Raw genomic sequence first — 15117 nt, 5'->3', positions numbered from 1 at the left:
TAGGGGCTTATGATATGGACATAATGTTAAGTTTAGGGACTTATGATATGGGTATTTTTAGGACCACAATTTAACCCACTATGAGTTATGTCACAGAAATAGAAAAAGGGGTAAAACAAAGATCTGTTTTCAAAATTTGTTTTTTTCAATTTACCCTTTTGGTAGTAGACAATGAGTTCCTCTACTTCTTATTCCCCTCCTATTGTACCTTCTCCCCTCTCTCCTCTCCTTTCTCTCCTCCTTTACCTTCCTTCCTTCTGTCATTCTCTCTCTCATTATATCATTTTTCTTCTTCTTTTTATTCATTATTTCACTTATGTATTCTGCTAGTATTGCTTCCCTGTGATGTGCCAGGACCTGTGTGTTTCTAAGTCATTAGCACATCCTCCCTGAGTTGAACATAGACCAGAAAATGCTAACAGCCTCTCCTTAGGCTGGTGAGAAGGAAGCCCTGGGTGTTCCCTGCTATTTAGGCTGACAGTGATATTCTAACCCGCAATGCATGACTTGTGTGGTTAAAGCAGCAATCAGGGCTATGTACTGGTCACTCTCCTATGCTGTGTGAAGCACCGTTAGTATCTGTCAGCATCTCTTCACCAGGGTGGAGCAGGCAGCTGTGTCCTCTAACCTCCACTGATGCTCTGATAACATTCCTCTCATGCCACACACTTGTGAGGGTTTCTTCCTCCTCAGCTGGAAAGGTCACCTCCTAAACATACCACCTTGGTTGAATTATGTGTCTATTGATTTGCACACTCTTGTCTCAGCCACAAATTTCAGGAGACATTTGAGGGCAGCACCCCAGTGAAAGAGGAAAGAACCATATAAATGTAGTTGTAATGCCAGCTAAAACCCTTCTTGTTATTTCCATGTTGTTTTAAGTTTACTTCCAATGTTATACGAAGGTTGTACATGTATGCAGTGAGACATTTGCCTTAGAATTACCTGTACATTAATTTTTGAACTTGAAATAATCTGCTCAACAAAAGGAAATAATCTGTTCAACAAAAGGAACAATTTAATACTGAGAATTTCATCAGCTCCACATACAAGAATGACCTTTCTCTTTAACATAATTCTTACTCTGTTTTCTGTGAGCTGAAACCTTAGTGTTGATGCCTTGGGTTAAATTTTAAAACTCTGATAATTTAACCAATAATAAAGGCATGTGTGTCCAGATCACTTTTCTTCTGAGTTATTATAAGAAACAAATAAAGTCTCAGTTCACTGGGGTACACACACATAACCCCGTATACATATATTATTAGATTAGATTACAACTATTCTACTTTCTGCTTCTGTCCCTGACTCTGTTGCATCTTGGTAATTGCACGTCTTATATTAAATATCCATTCCTTAAAAAAAAAAAAAAAACAAGTGAAATCACTAGGCTACAGAAACTGTAATCACAGGCCAAGAGCACTGGGTTAGTGCCTGCAGCCAGAGGGAAAGCTTTGGACCATCATATAGTAGTAGCTCTTTCTGTATTAATAAGGTGTAAGTATGATGTGTGCCTAACCCAAAAGGCAGTCAATTACATTCCAAGGCATTGTGGACACATGGCTACAGCAAGGTCTCTTTCAAAATCTTGAATCTTTCCTGGACAATTTCATTCCATATGAATTAAAATAAGTAGAGGGAACCAGTAAGACTTAATTTATCTCTTTCCATGGCCCTGCTAAAGAGAAAGAAACACATTGCTAAGTCCTGAAAGAAATCTGAGTCAGCTAAGCTGATAAATCAGCAAGGATTCACTAAATTGAGTGACATCTATTGACTTCTGCTTCTCTGAATTGTCTGAGGGGAGTTCTGTTTTCTGAAACTATTTTTTGCCCTAGCATGGTCAGCCCATGTCACCCATTTTACCATTTTGATTGGCTCACCCGTTCCAGCAGCTGACCATAGAATTGTTTTGCTCTTCTACCTGTTGAACTGTCCAGTTGCCTAGTGGAAATGATATTTGAAATAGTAATTTGGTGATGGGCATTTATTAGAGAGAGAAGAAGTGGCATAATAAGAGAACTACAGAAATGCTCTATAACCATGTTCTCANTCAGATCTTTTCTGTGTGATGTATGGGCGCGAGTGCAAGTACGGAGCTCCTTACTTCTCCGCCATCTTGCCCCCTCTCCCCATGTTCTCAATTTTTAGAATATGAGAATCTCTGGGGTACCTGGGTGGCTCAGTTGGTTGAGCAACAGACTCTTGATTTGAGCTCAGGCTATGATCTCATGGTTCATAGGATCGCACCCTGCATCAGACTCTGTGCTGACAATGCAGAGTCTGCTTGGTATTCTCTCTCTGCCCGTCTCCTGCTCATGTGCACACAGGCACACACATTTTCTCTCTCTCAAAATAAATAAACATTAAAAAAAGAATATGAGAATATCCTGAGAAACTTGAGGGCAAAAAAAAGGACTGACTTTCCTCTGGGAGCCTGATCTCTACTTCCTTCATCAGCTCTCCAGATGATTGTGATGCCCACCAAAATGTGTGAATCACTACTCTATGTATGGAAGTAAAAACTAGGGGCTAGACACAGGCTAATTTGGGTCCAAATTCCTCTCTGAGCCTTACTTTCTACCTCAAAAATGGAGATATGGTTAGTGCCTACTTCTTAGGATTTATGTGGCACTCGTGGTGGAAACGGATATGAAATGCTTATTCTTTTTTATAACTATTATTGCAATTCTCTATGACTAAGTAGAAATCTGACAAAGATTTTGACGTCTACTCACAAGAATAACTTTCTCATATTTACTCATTCATTGCATAAATGTTTCTACCATTGGTTTATTAGAATTCTCATAGCAATTCTAGGTTGCATATACATAGAAGATGGTTCATTTATATTTGTTGATTTTAAGGCCTCATCATCCTGGGAGATTTTGTAATGCAAAGTGGCTTCAGTATCCTTGCAACAGAGCACATGCTGTTCCATCTGAATAAATGTCTAATCTCAGTCCTCCCCCAACTTCCAGTTAAAACCTATTTTTCCCTTTTCTCATATGCATTTACTCCCTCTAGGAAGCCCCCTGTCACTCTAAGGAAGTTCTTTCTCCTCTTTCTCCTCTTTCTCTCTCTCTACATGTCTGTCTGCTCCCATAGCACCATTTACCCATTCCTCATAGAAAGCATCATAGTTCTAATTTTATATTTATTTAAATGATACTTTTCAAATTCCATCTTCCCAATAGGGCTAGGCTAGCTATCAATCTGATGAGAGGCGATGTATGTTTTAACCCAACATTTGTGAGTGTAGAGAATTGTGCCTGTCACAGGGTTAAGTGCTCTGGAAATATATGATGGATGAGTGTGGTTATTTTACAAACACCAGTTACTATTTTACTTCACCAGGCACAATGCTGAGTACTTTACAAATAATGGCTCATATAATGCTTGTAACAACACTAGGTAGGTATTGATTTTAATCTTGTAATTAATTTTAATCCATAAAAAACAGATGAGGAAACATAGACACAGAATAGCTGAATAATCTGCTTAAAGTCATACTGGTGGAAAATGGAAATTGTTGGTGTTGGACTCACACAGTGGGTCTCTGATGTCTATATTCACCTGTACATGATGTGGCTTCCTGGAAGAAAGTATGGCTCTCATACAGTTTGGTGTCGAGGTCTTCAGGAAACCACTCAAAAGTGGGTATATGCTGTGTTTCTACTTGAGGGCTCTGAGTTTCCCCATCAGGGTCTGTGGACCTTCATAAAAAGTAATGAAGACACAGGGATATTTCAGGTTACCTTTTAAACAACACTAAAACACAGCAGCCAGATTGAAATTCCAGGCTGGAGAGGCTAGAGCGATAACAGGACATACGGGTGAGGAACAGCTTTGGAGGTTGCAAAGGAGCCCAGAGCAGCAATGCTCAGGAATATATAGACACCGTGAGCACATCAGGAAAATTCACCAGCAAGTAATATATCATGTTCTATCTTCCCAAGCCATCTCAGGCTATAGGGTGGCAATCCAAAGCTCCTGCCATCCTGAGCCAGGCAGATGAGCAAAAGTCTCATCTACAGAAGCAAAGCAAAGCAAGGATCCTCTCATCTGAACCAAGGCATAAATTTGAGCCTAGAAGGTGACAATACTGGAACTGCCCGAGTCCCCACCCACTGAAGTTTCGGATTTGTTCAATAATCCTGCTTCTCAAAGTATGGGCAGGCAGCATGAGTATCAGCTGGAGCTTGTTAAAAATGCAGCATCTTTGGGGCGCCTGGGTGGCATAGTCGGTTAAGCGTCCGACTTTCGCTTAGGTCATGATCTCGTGGTTTGTGGGTTCGAGCCCTGCGTCGGGCTCTGTGCTGACTGCCAGCTCAGAGCCTGGAGCCTGTTTCAGAGTCTGTGACCCCCTGTCTCTCTGACCCTCCCCTGCTCACGCTGTCTTTCTCTCTCTCCTAGAAATAAATAAAAAACATTTTTTAAAAAATGCAGCATCTTTGGCCCCACCCCAGACCTCCTCAATGAGAATCTGCATCTTGGGAGAGACACAGGAAATTAATATATACATACATTTAGAAGCAAGAGAAGTTCTTAACTTACAGGTGAGGGTAGGCAGCAAGCCCACAGGGAGGAGGAAGAAGAGAAAGAGGAAGCTAAGTACCAGCTATATATGTATGAGTGAGAAGGACGGGAGTTTTGGTTCAGAAAACTTGCCCCTTTTCCATTTTTTGCTGTAGTATGTACAAACAGCCCTCACAGTGTTTGCTTGCTTTCCCAAAGTCTATTTGTTCTCAATCAGAACAGAGAGAGGTTTTGACAGCTGCTCCCCTTTTCTTCTCTTCTAAATGTTCCACAATCACCTACCTGTGTGGTTAGCCACACACTAGTCCTGCCTTCTTCAATGGGCTTTTTCATATCCAGCAGACACAGGATTCAGAGATAGGCATTTTGAAGTGGGAGACATTTTCAACAATGGTGTTTTCTCTAAAGATGTTTTCTTCTGAGCTGGGGCAGGTATGAATCCTTGCTAGAGTTTGAGGCATTTTGGTAGTTCCTATTCTGAGGCTAGTTTGGAATTCAGAGCTGTGGCATGTGCCAAAAGGTTTACTTCTGAAGTTTCTACATGTTCTGTTGAAGGCCCTTCTTCCTGAAGTGTGTGTTGTTTTGGTGTTGCACAGAGCTTCAAGGTGCTGTGATAAAGAAGAAGTGTTTTGGCTGTTTGGGTACATAAAAACTACCTCAGATGTTACTGGCTTAAAAAACAGTAACAGTGGTGCAACTAGAGCTGGTCTTGGCTAAGTGGTTCTTCTATTGCAGTCAGCTGGAGGGCTGTGCAGGCCAAAGGAGTTCTGCTGAGCAGGGTGGAGATTGCTGGGCTTTTCCCACATGATCTGACATCCTCAAATGTCTTTGAGCACAGCATCTGGTTTCCAAGAAAGAGAATTCCACAAAAACAAGCTGCAATGAGTACAGGGTTTCCCAATGTCTGCTTGCGCCACACCTGTCAATGTCCCACAGACAGGGACACAGTGCCTAAGAGAGGACCTGTATAGGGGTATGAATCCCCAGAAGCATGTTCCATTCCGGGGCCATTGCCACAATCTACCACTGTTAATTAACTTTTTTTTTTTTTTTCCAGGCCGGCTGGGGTTAGGAGGAGGACAAGGGGCAAAAATAGTGAAAAAAGTGAGAGCTGGTCAACAGTCACCATATATGAGTGTGTATAGGTATATACATGATTGAATGTATACATTTAGTGTTCTTGGAAACATGCAGGACCCCTCTGTTCCCCCCCGCCAAAGATTCTTTGTTTGGAAATACTGGGTTACTCTACTTAATAGTTGTCTGGAGGCAGGGTTGTGGGAGAACAGCTAGGCAGAAGGAGGACTTCCAGACAGCTTTGTCAGTATTGGTGTTCGAATGTGATCACCTATTCTAGCCAGATTACTTTGAAATCCGTTAAGAGTGGCTATAAAAGGATGACAACATCCTGAAAAATGGCCTAAGGAATGTAAAATATATTTTATTTTCCCTAAAATATTATGTAATCTCTTGTGCTTTATGTTTTATTTTTACATTCTTATGTATTTAGTTCAATTTTTCCGTTTATAGTAGGTTTAATGTATGTCAGGCCATGAATTTGGTGCCAGCCACGTAATGATAAATAGAGTTAACCTGATGTGCTCTTCCCAGGGAGTTTGGAGTCTGGGGCTATTTTTTTTCCCTTAAGGCCTTAAAGGGAACACTGAGTAATTTAAATAATGTGAAAACATGTCCATTTCCTGCAGTTGTTAACCTTGAACTCTGTAAGTTTCCAATGTCTTCCCACAACCACAAACAAGATGCTGGGAGGGAAGGAGGTAGTGTCGTCTTTATTTTTCCAGGAAGATGAAAGGAAGATCAGGAAAGTGTGGACTTGCTATGTTCCCCTGACTTAAAGACATTAGTGGAGCTGGTCCTCAGGCCCACCCTGGTATTACTGAATCTTGTCTGACTCTTATAAGGCCTTGTGGCTCCATTGCAACATTTAAGACTGCACTATTTAAGAGGTAGTGAGAGATTGGGGCTTAGTCGGTTAAGCGTCAGACTTTCGCTTAGGTCATGATCTCGCGGTTCGTGGGTTCGCGCCCCGCGTCGGGCTCTGTGCTGACTGCCAGCTCAGAGCCTGGAGCCTGTTTCAGTCTGTGACTCCCTCTCTCTCTGACCCTCCCCTGCTCACTCTCTCTCTCTCTCTCTCTCTCTCCTAGACATAAATAAAACATTAAAAAAAAATTTTAAGAAAAAGAGGTAGTGAGAGATTCCCTGTAGACATGGCCTCTTGATTTTCTGCTCCTCACACGCATCAGTTCATTCAGTGAACAGCACTGAGCTTTATGTTAGACTCATATTTACTTTTGCTCTTTCCAGAAACTTTGATTGTGATTAAAACATCAATTACATAATGGGACATTGCTAAATGAATGGAGGGTTTAAAATTATATTCACAGGTCAGTAGATTACATAATCAGAGATGCAGGATGGCTTCATGGTTGACCTTGGGCATGCTTTTATTTCACCTGAACCTACATTTTCTCATCAGCAAAGTGGGAAGGATAGTAGTTTCTGTGTAGGTTGTTGAGATGAATGAAATAATCCAAGAATATAGAAGCACAGAATCCTATCCATATTAAGCCCTGAAATGACCAATTATTATCTTGATGATGATTATGAAGACACTGTGTCCATAGTCTGGCATCACTAGACATGCAAGGATTATTATCATTATGTCATTGTTAAAGTCTGTAATGCAGATTTCAGTGTGGCAATGTTATTTGTAGGCCACATCTCTGCCTGGCAGATTGAACTAGGGATTTAACCATAGGTGAGCCCTGGAATATTTTTTCTTTCTTTCTCTCTCTCTCTCTCTTTTTTTTGATTGACATAAAAGAGCATCTAGTCTACTAAACCAAAGAAAAATCATCACTTGTATTTTTATTTCCCAATGTTCCAGCAGTGCCCCACAAGCAATGACCTTTTCATTTAACTCTCTTTAGGGTTTGATGCCTATTTTACGTCACGCACACTTGAAAACAACAGAAGAAATGTGTGGTTTGCTGAATACTGGGAGGAAAACTTCAACTGCAAGTTGACAATTAGTGGGTCAAAGAAAGAAGACACAGATCGCAAATGCACAGGTAATTTCATTCTCATTGTCCTTCTCCTGTTACTCTATGTGGTCAGCATTGAAATGTCTGCATAGCTGACAGAAGGAAGCTTGGCTGGAGACAAATTGAAAAAGTAAATTGAATTTTACTAGATTGTTCAGAAAATGGAACAGGAGCATAAGTCTTGCAGGACAAGAGAAGTGCAGGAAAAAATTTGTATTCTTTTCTGCCTGTCCATCTAGCAGGAATTGACATTTTCATTGATTCTTGGAATTCAAAAGAGTCATGTTGTTTTGAATGCTCTCAGTGATAAATATTAGTTCATGTTTTAGCCAGGAGTATGAAGTCATTTTCACATAGACAAACTCTGGCAAATCCCTTATCATCACCAGATTTAATGGTTATCATGGTCTGTACTATGTATTTGATTAAAGAAACAAAACACTTGGATTTAAGGTAATGAAAATTGCAATGGATTTCTATAACATCCAAGTTAATGAGTCATTTGTTATTTAAAATATGCTTAAAAATATTTAGGGGGGCACCTGGTTGGGTCATTCAGTAAGGCATATGACTTGATATTGGAGTCATGAGTTCAAGCCCCACATTGGGCAGAGTTTACTTAAACAAAAAAGAAAAACAACTTCAACCTTGTAGGTAACTTTGTATAATTATTCCAAATTAAAAAACGTGTGTAGGATGCCTGGGTGGTTCAGTCGGTGCTGTCAGCACAGATTCTACTACAGAACCTTTCTCCTCCTTGCTCTGCCCCTCCCCAACTCATGCTTGCTCTTTCTCTCTCTCAAAATAAGTAAACATTAAAAAACTGTGTATGCCATGCATATATTTTTACATACACGAAGTAGTCAGAAAACAAAATTAAACAATTACTCATACCTTCGCAAATAATTACTGAGCAACCCCTTCTTGTTGATCACAATACTAGGCACCGTGATGTGATGGTAATCAAGCCAGGTGAAGACCCAGTTTTTATGTTGCTCAGAGAATAGTGGGGGAAAGATTGACATTATTCCAGTCATCTCTTCATGAATACATAATTATAAATTGCAATAAGTGTCCTAAGGGCTATGTGGGCATATAACCAAGAAATTTCCCTTATATTGGAGGCAGAAGGTGTCTCAAAAGACCTCGTTGAAGAGTGAGTAGGTATTGGCTAATTAGGAAAAGGGAAGAACAGATAGGAGAATTTCTTATGGGGAATAATATGGCAAAGGGCTTATAGCAGGAGCACTTCTCGTACCTCAGAGGATAGAAAAAACAAATATCTGACAGAAGTACAGTGAATAGGTTGAATTTGTGAGCTGAGGCTGCTTGTGTAGAGATGTGGATAAAGAATAAGCCATGTGGGGACATATGTGGAATTTGGTCATTCCCCTAAGACTACTGGAAACTGGGTGTGGGGGGAATTGGATGGGGGAGTGCAAAGGGTTACAGAAGCATGTGACATGTTCTACTATCTCATCATCTGGCTCTATATAACATAGCAATACCCAATTTCATACTTCATTAGCCTTTATCATTCGTAGTGATGACCTTGAAATACCACAAAACCCTAAAATGTTTCTCTGTATGATCTAGAAAAGCACACTCATGTTAAATACACTACTGTTTAGTTTATCTTTGCAGTGTGAGTCTTTAAATATTGTTCATCCAGATACTGTAGATTGATGCATTCAACAAACACCTATTAATGAGGAATAATGCATGTGAACTATGGTCCTGAAAACATCATAAATGGTGTAAGGATGCTTAAGTTTAGGCCTTGTCCTCAAGTTGTTTTGTGAAGGAGAGATAAAATATGAACAGCGATATAAGTAAAAATGATGCAAAATCAATATATTGCATGATTAGATAAATAATTCAGTATATTACAATACCAGATTAACCATTTCCTAGACATTAATGTATAGCAACAGTGTTTTCAGAAGTATCATCCTTAAAATATTGGAGGGAGGAAGGAAAAATTTATTTCAATGTTGACTAGACTTGGATGAAACAAAGCTCTCAAGAGGAAACTTAAAAAAATTAGTTTGACATCTGGATAATTCGTCTATATGACAAGCAACATCCAAGTGTACTAGAAGTATCTAAATGATTGATGACAGTTTTTTGGCTTCTTGTGACATTTTGTGTTCTGGAGTCTGGAAGGTAGATTGTCTTAGGACCATTAGGGCTGTTCTAAGGCCAGTCTTCATGCTCTTAAGGTTCTAACACTGCTGTTTTATCTGTAGTTACATTTTCATACTGATTATCAAGAATTGAAGTTTATAAAAACAAGCTCATTATCCAAATCCTCCTCTTTCAAAAATGGATATAGAAGAGTTTTTCATATCCAATTCCTTCCATGTGACAAATCTACGGTCACATTTATTAAATTACCTGTGAACCCAAATTATTTAAATAATATCTTTGTTCTCTTTCCTTCCTTACCACTTTCACAGTTGTTAGATTTGCCATATTGAATGTCGACAAATACTATTACCATCATTGTGTCTCTTATTCCTGTTACTGGATATGAATACATGGATGACCTTGTGTTTCTTCTGGTACAGCCTTTTCCTAAATGCAACTAAACCTATATTTTTCTTTGGAAGTATCCACAAAAACTATTTAAAAAATTGTGACCTTTAGGAACAGTTTAACCTTGAACAATTTGGATTGGAACTGCTCGGGTCCACTTAAACAGATTGTTTTTCGATAAAGACAGTACTGTAGATGTTTTTTTTCTCTAATGATATTCTAAATAACATTTTATGTAGCTTACTTTATTAGAACATAGTATATAATAACTATAACATATAAAATGTGTGTTAATTGACTATGTTATTGGTAAAGCCTTTCAACAGTAGGCTACTAGTAAAGTTTCAGGGGAGTCAAAAGTTATAGGTAGAGTTTTGGCTTTGCAAAGAATTCCCCTAACCCCACACATTGTTCAAGATTCAACTGTATGCTTCAACTTGGAAATGGAATAATGGAAGGAAAAGTGTGCTGAGATTAACTAGACTACAAGGAAGGAAGAGATGGAGAGAAGTAATAGATGGGATTGGATTAGTAAGAGTTCTTGAAACCATGGTGTGAAATGAAGCTTTAATGATGGAAAAGAATGGATGGGAGAGGGAAGTGTTGATGGGCTTAAGAATGTGGATGATGAAAGGGAAAGCTGCTTTGTTAACCAGGTTTTGAAACATTAAAAGAAAGCACACATTGGAAAGAAATATCCAGACGAAGAAGCAGGCTGAGTAGTCTGGCATTGCAGACACGAGTCTGGCTCCAGGCAGCATAGATAGTGGATGTTCTGAGGACTGCAGAAAACAGCCCACCTCACAGATATTTCTCTATGTCTGGGCTCTGCTAATGAATAAGAATGTCTTGGGGACTCTGAGTGGCTCAGGTGAGCATCTGACTTTGGCTCAAGTCATGATCTTGCAGTTCGTAGGTTCCAGCCCCATGTTGGACTCTGTCCTGACAGCTAGCTCAGAGACTGGAGCCTGCTTCAAATTCTGTGTCTCCCTCTCTCTCTGACCCTCCCTCCTCTTGCTCTGTCTCTGTCAAAAATGAGTAAATATTAAAATAGAGAGGGCAAGATGGCAGAGAAGTAAGGAGCTCCGTCCTTGCACTCGCGCTTATACCTCACACGGAAAAGATCTGAAGCCATTGGAAACTTTATGAAACCTGAGAGATTGGGAGAAAAAGGACGCAGAATCCACTGAGTAAGCCTTCTAACGTGAGTGCGAACTGGGGAAGATAAAATCGGGCCGGGATCGGAGACTCCAGGATCGGAGGCGATCCCCCTCTGCGGGCAGTGAGAGGGGAAAAAGAGAGAGTCCAAAACAGAAAAACCTCCACTAGGGGAAAAACCTCCACTCGGGGCATAGAAAGACCCTGCGCATGCACGCCAAATACCTGCACACCAGGTCCTCTCGCTACAACTGGTCCCGGAGGGGCTTAACGCACAGACTGCTCCTTTGTGCTTGCTCTTGGCTGGCTGGACTTCTAGAGTAGCAGCGCGCCTGGCGCCATTGTCCTCCTGGCTGGCTGGGCCCCTGGAAGAACCGCGCGTGGACACCGGGCGTCCAGCGCTCCTGGCTGGCTGGAACTCTAGAGGGAAGGCAAAGAGCTAAAAACCGGGAGATTTGCCTGCGAGTTCGTGTTTTGGGTGATGAGACATAGAGGGATCTGGTTTTCCTCACTCCAGTGGGCTCCACACACCCAGCAGGCAAGCCCCTGCCCATGCTTGCCAGCCCTACCCAGAGAAGGAAGCAGCAATTCTGACTCCACCCCCAAAGGCCCACCTCAAGAAACAAGCCAGAGTACACAAGGTGGAGAGTCCCAAATGTCACTATGAATAGGAAAATAAAATAACCAAAGTTCCAACAAGAGAGACCAAGAGATACCATTCAAAAAACACTCTCTGAAAGGATAGGCCCTGGACAGTCAAAGAGTCTTCTTGGGTACAGAGCGCTCATAGGTGCAGAGAGCATAACACGTCTTTAAACCAACAAGTGCCAGAAAGGTAACTAAAATGACTAAACGAAAGAGCTCTCCTCCAAAGAAACTNGTGACAGACCTCTCTACTGAAACGTGGCAGGCCAGAAAGGAATGGCAGAAAATCTTCAATGTGATGAACAGTAAAAATATGCAGCCAAGAATCCTCTATCTAGCAACTGTCATTCAAAATAGAAGGAGAGATAAAAATATCTCCAAATAAACAGAAATTGAAAGAATTTGTCACCACTAAGCCAGCCCTACAAGATATCCTGAAGGNGAATGCTGAGAAACAAACTGAGGACTGATGGATGTGGGGGGAGGAGGGGAGGGGCATGGAGGAGGGCACTTGTGGGGATGAGCACTGGGTGTTATATGGAAACCAATATGACAATAAACTATTTGTAAAAAAAAAATACCAAAAAAAGAAAAAACTGAATAAATATTAAAATAAAAATTAAAAAATAAAAAAGAATATGAAAGTCTTAAAATACCTCTAGGTTGTGGGCACAAATTAAAATGCCAGCTTGTTTTTCCATATTTTTTCCATAGCCTCTTTAGTCATAATGATAAGTCATAATAATAAGACTTAAATAAAAAATCAATAAATCAATCATCTGGACAGACAAGTTTTGAGGATGAAGTATAGGTCCCCTACTATTTGTAGAGAGCAGATATCTGTGTTCAAGGAATAGCAGTGGGTTCTGAAAGGCCAAAGTGTTAAAAAGTAATGGAAGGAAGACTAATTGATGAAAAAATGATATACTATTAAACTTTGTATACTTCATAATTTAACTTGGAGCTAGATGTACATGAATTCTTATAGGAACTTGCTGAAGAACCAGGTGATTCTTATTACTATAGATTATCCATATGCATTTAAAGTCTCCTTCAAACAAGAAAAAGCTACCATGTTCTTCACTGTTTGAAGAACATTCAACTTCGCTTGATAACCCAATTCCTAGTTCTCTCAATCTTAAGAACTAGTCACTCTTCATCCTAGCTTTACTCGTGATTGCCTAATTTTCACTGATACAGATTAAGACTTGCCAGTGACACATACAGCTCATGGGTTAGTTTGGCTGCCATCCCCCAAGGGGACATGAGTTAAGTTTATTGTTGGTTTAAACTTTATGATGTTTCATAGTAGCCATATGTTTTGTCTTCATCAATTTGTCATATATAAAGCTAGTGCTACCTATACACAGAATAAAATCAGTATCCTTCTAGATACTTCAGTACAAAGTAAGCTCTTCTAGATACTTCAAAGAATAGAGTAAGTCCCTCTGGAAAGTTTGAAAAAATACTTCTAGCTTATTTGTTATTTGGGGACAAAAAAGTCAAATGTGATTTTCTTTTCTGTGCTTCCCCATTCACACCATACTGGCTAAATGTGTTTTCCCTTAACACCAGCCAGTATATTGTTGACATAAAGAACAGTATAGAATATGATATTTTTTGGGGGATGACCTGTTTTTATGGGGATACCAAGGTTAAGGAAAGAAAGGAAAGTATACAGGCGGTGATAACCCTGAAGAAGAAATTGAGGCCATCTTGGAGTCTAGAAGATGACTGTACTAAGGTGTTTTAAGAAACCAGAGTTTTGGGCATGAAAGAGGCCTGGGTTTGTGTTCTAGAGCTATTCCTCAATGTTCCCATGAAAGAAGACATTATTTAATTTTTCAAAGCCTTTTCTTATCTTTGAAATGGGAATAATAAAACTTGAATTACACTTTTAATGGTACCAATTACCTGCTGTTTGGGGCTGTATGAAGTTGCCTGAGAGGGTTTCATGAAAATCCTATTGTTATTTGTTAGTGCTATAGAAAATCAAGGTGTATATCAAATTCTTCCAGGAAAATAAAGCCAGGGAACTGAATAAACATATAAGTATAAACAGGAGCTTTTCATTGGGATATACAGTGCATAGTGATGTAATGGGGTATCAAAAGTTTATAGACAGGCAGGATGCAATTTACTATTCAGAATGGAATCTGAATCTCCAGGCTTAAAGAATTTCAGTGCCATAATGTAGAGTATGTGTCTAAGCATCACTGGACCTTGGACTTGACTAACCCCTCATGGACCAACTTTTGTACCATTTTCTCTCTGACATGCTAGATCTTTATGTGGATTGTAGCATCCCTAAGGTCTTTGCTCTCAAACCCATTTCTTAAACTCAGAAGGGTATTTGGAGAATCTGAATGTGTCTGCCTATTGTAGCCCATAAAAATTATCACTCTGTCATAGCTTAGGACTTACACAGAACATTTGTCTAACTAAAATTACTGTTCTCCCAAATGCCACTTTGTGGATACTGATTCATCAGAGTTACCTCCTTATTGAACAGAAGGAACTCAGTATTTAGAAATCTATCATCCCATGAAGGGACAATTAGACTTTCAGAGATTTGTTTTCCTTTTGAGATGACAGAGGATGAATAAGTTGATGTTTTTTTTTTAATAAAAAGCCATTGTTTTCCACTGCTAGTGCTTACAAGTCACACAGTAAGCAAATTCAATTTTGATTGGATCCCTTAATCAATGTTTACTGTTGAAAGGGATCAGAGGCTTAAAAGCATAATCTGGTAAATTTTCGGTGAATCCTTAATCTATCTTTTTCTTTACAACTCACTACTCAAAGCTAATACTTTAAATAAAAGTCACTTTCTTCGTGGGGCCATAAAAGTCTTTTAAGAAATGCTGTTAATGAATAAACCATATATTTCTCAAGTCTTCATTCATTTCACATGGGACCCAGGTCCATCAGAGCCTATATAATTTAACAAGTCTGTCAAGACAAAGAAATAACACTCAAGTAAGTCAAGTGCTTTGAGAATATATGTGCAGAAAGAATTTAGGACTAATTAATTTTTTGCCTTTTTATTTTATTCTGAATTGACCTTTAATTGTTATATAGATGTTATATTGCAGCACCCAATTTACTCAGCATGATTGAGGAATCTACATCAAAATGTTACAGATAATGTCTAACCATTTGGTACTCTGAC

General features: G+C 39.6%; 1 protein-coding gene across 1 annotated transcript in view; it reads left to right on the top strand.

The window, feature by feature from the left end:
• Positions 1-15117, top strand: part of GRM7 (glutamate metabotropic receptor 7) — an 871267-nt gene that overhangs the window by 541767 nt on the left and 314383 nt on the right. Inside the window, exon 5 of the mRNA XM_077763719.1 lies at positions 7491-7631. Within this exon, the coding sequence (XP_077619845.1) occupies positions 7491-7631 (141 nt within the window). The remainder of the gene's footprint in view (positions 1-7490; positions 7632-15117) is intronic.

Source organism: Crocuta crocuta, unplaced genomic scaffold (assembly GCF_008692635.1).
Source record: "Crocuta crocuta isolate KB4526 unplaced genomic scaffold, BGI_CrCroc_1.0 scaffold184, whole genome shotgun sequence".
Classification (NCBI taxonomy): domain Eukaryota; kingdom Metazoa; phylum Chordata; class Mammalia; order Carnivora; family Hyaenidae; genus Crocuta; species Crocuta crocuta.
Note: the sequence above shows the minus strand (reverse complement) of the source record. Positions and strands in the feature narration are given on the sequence as shown.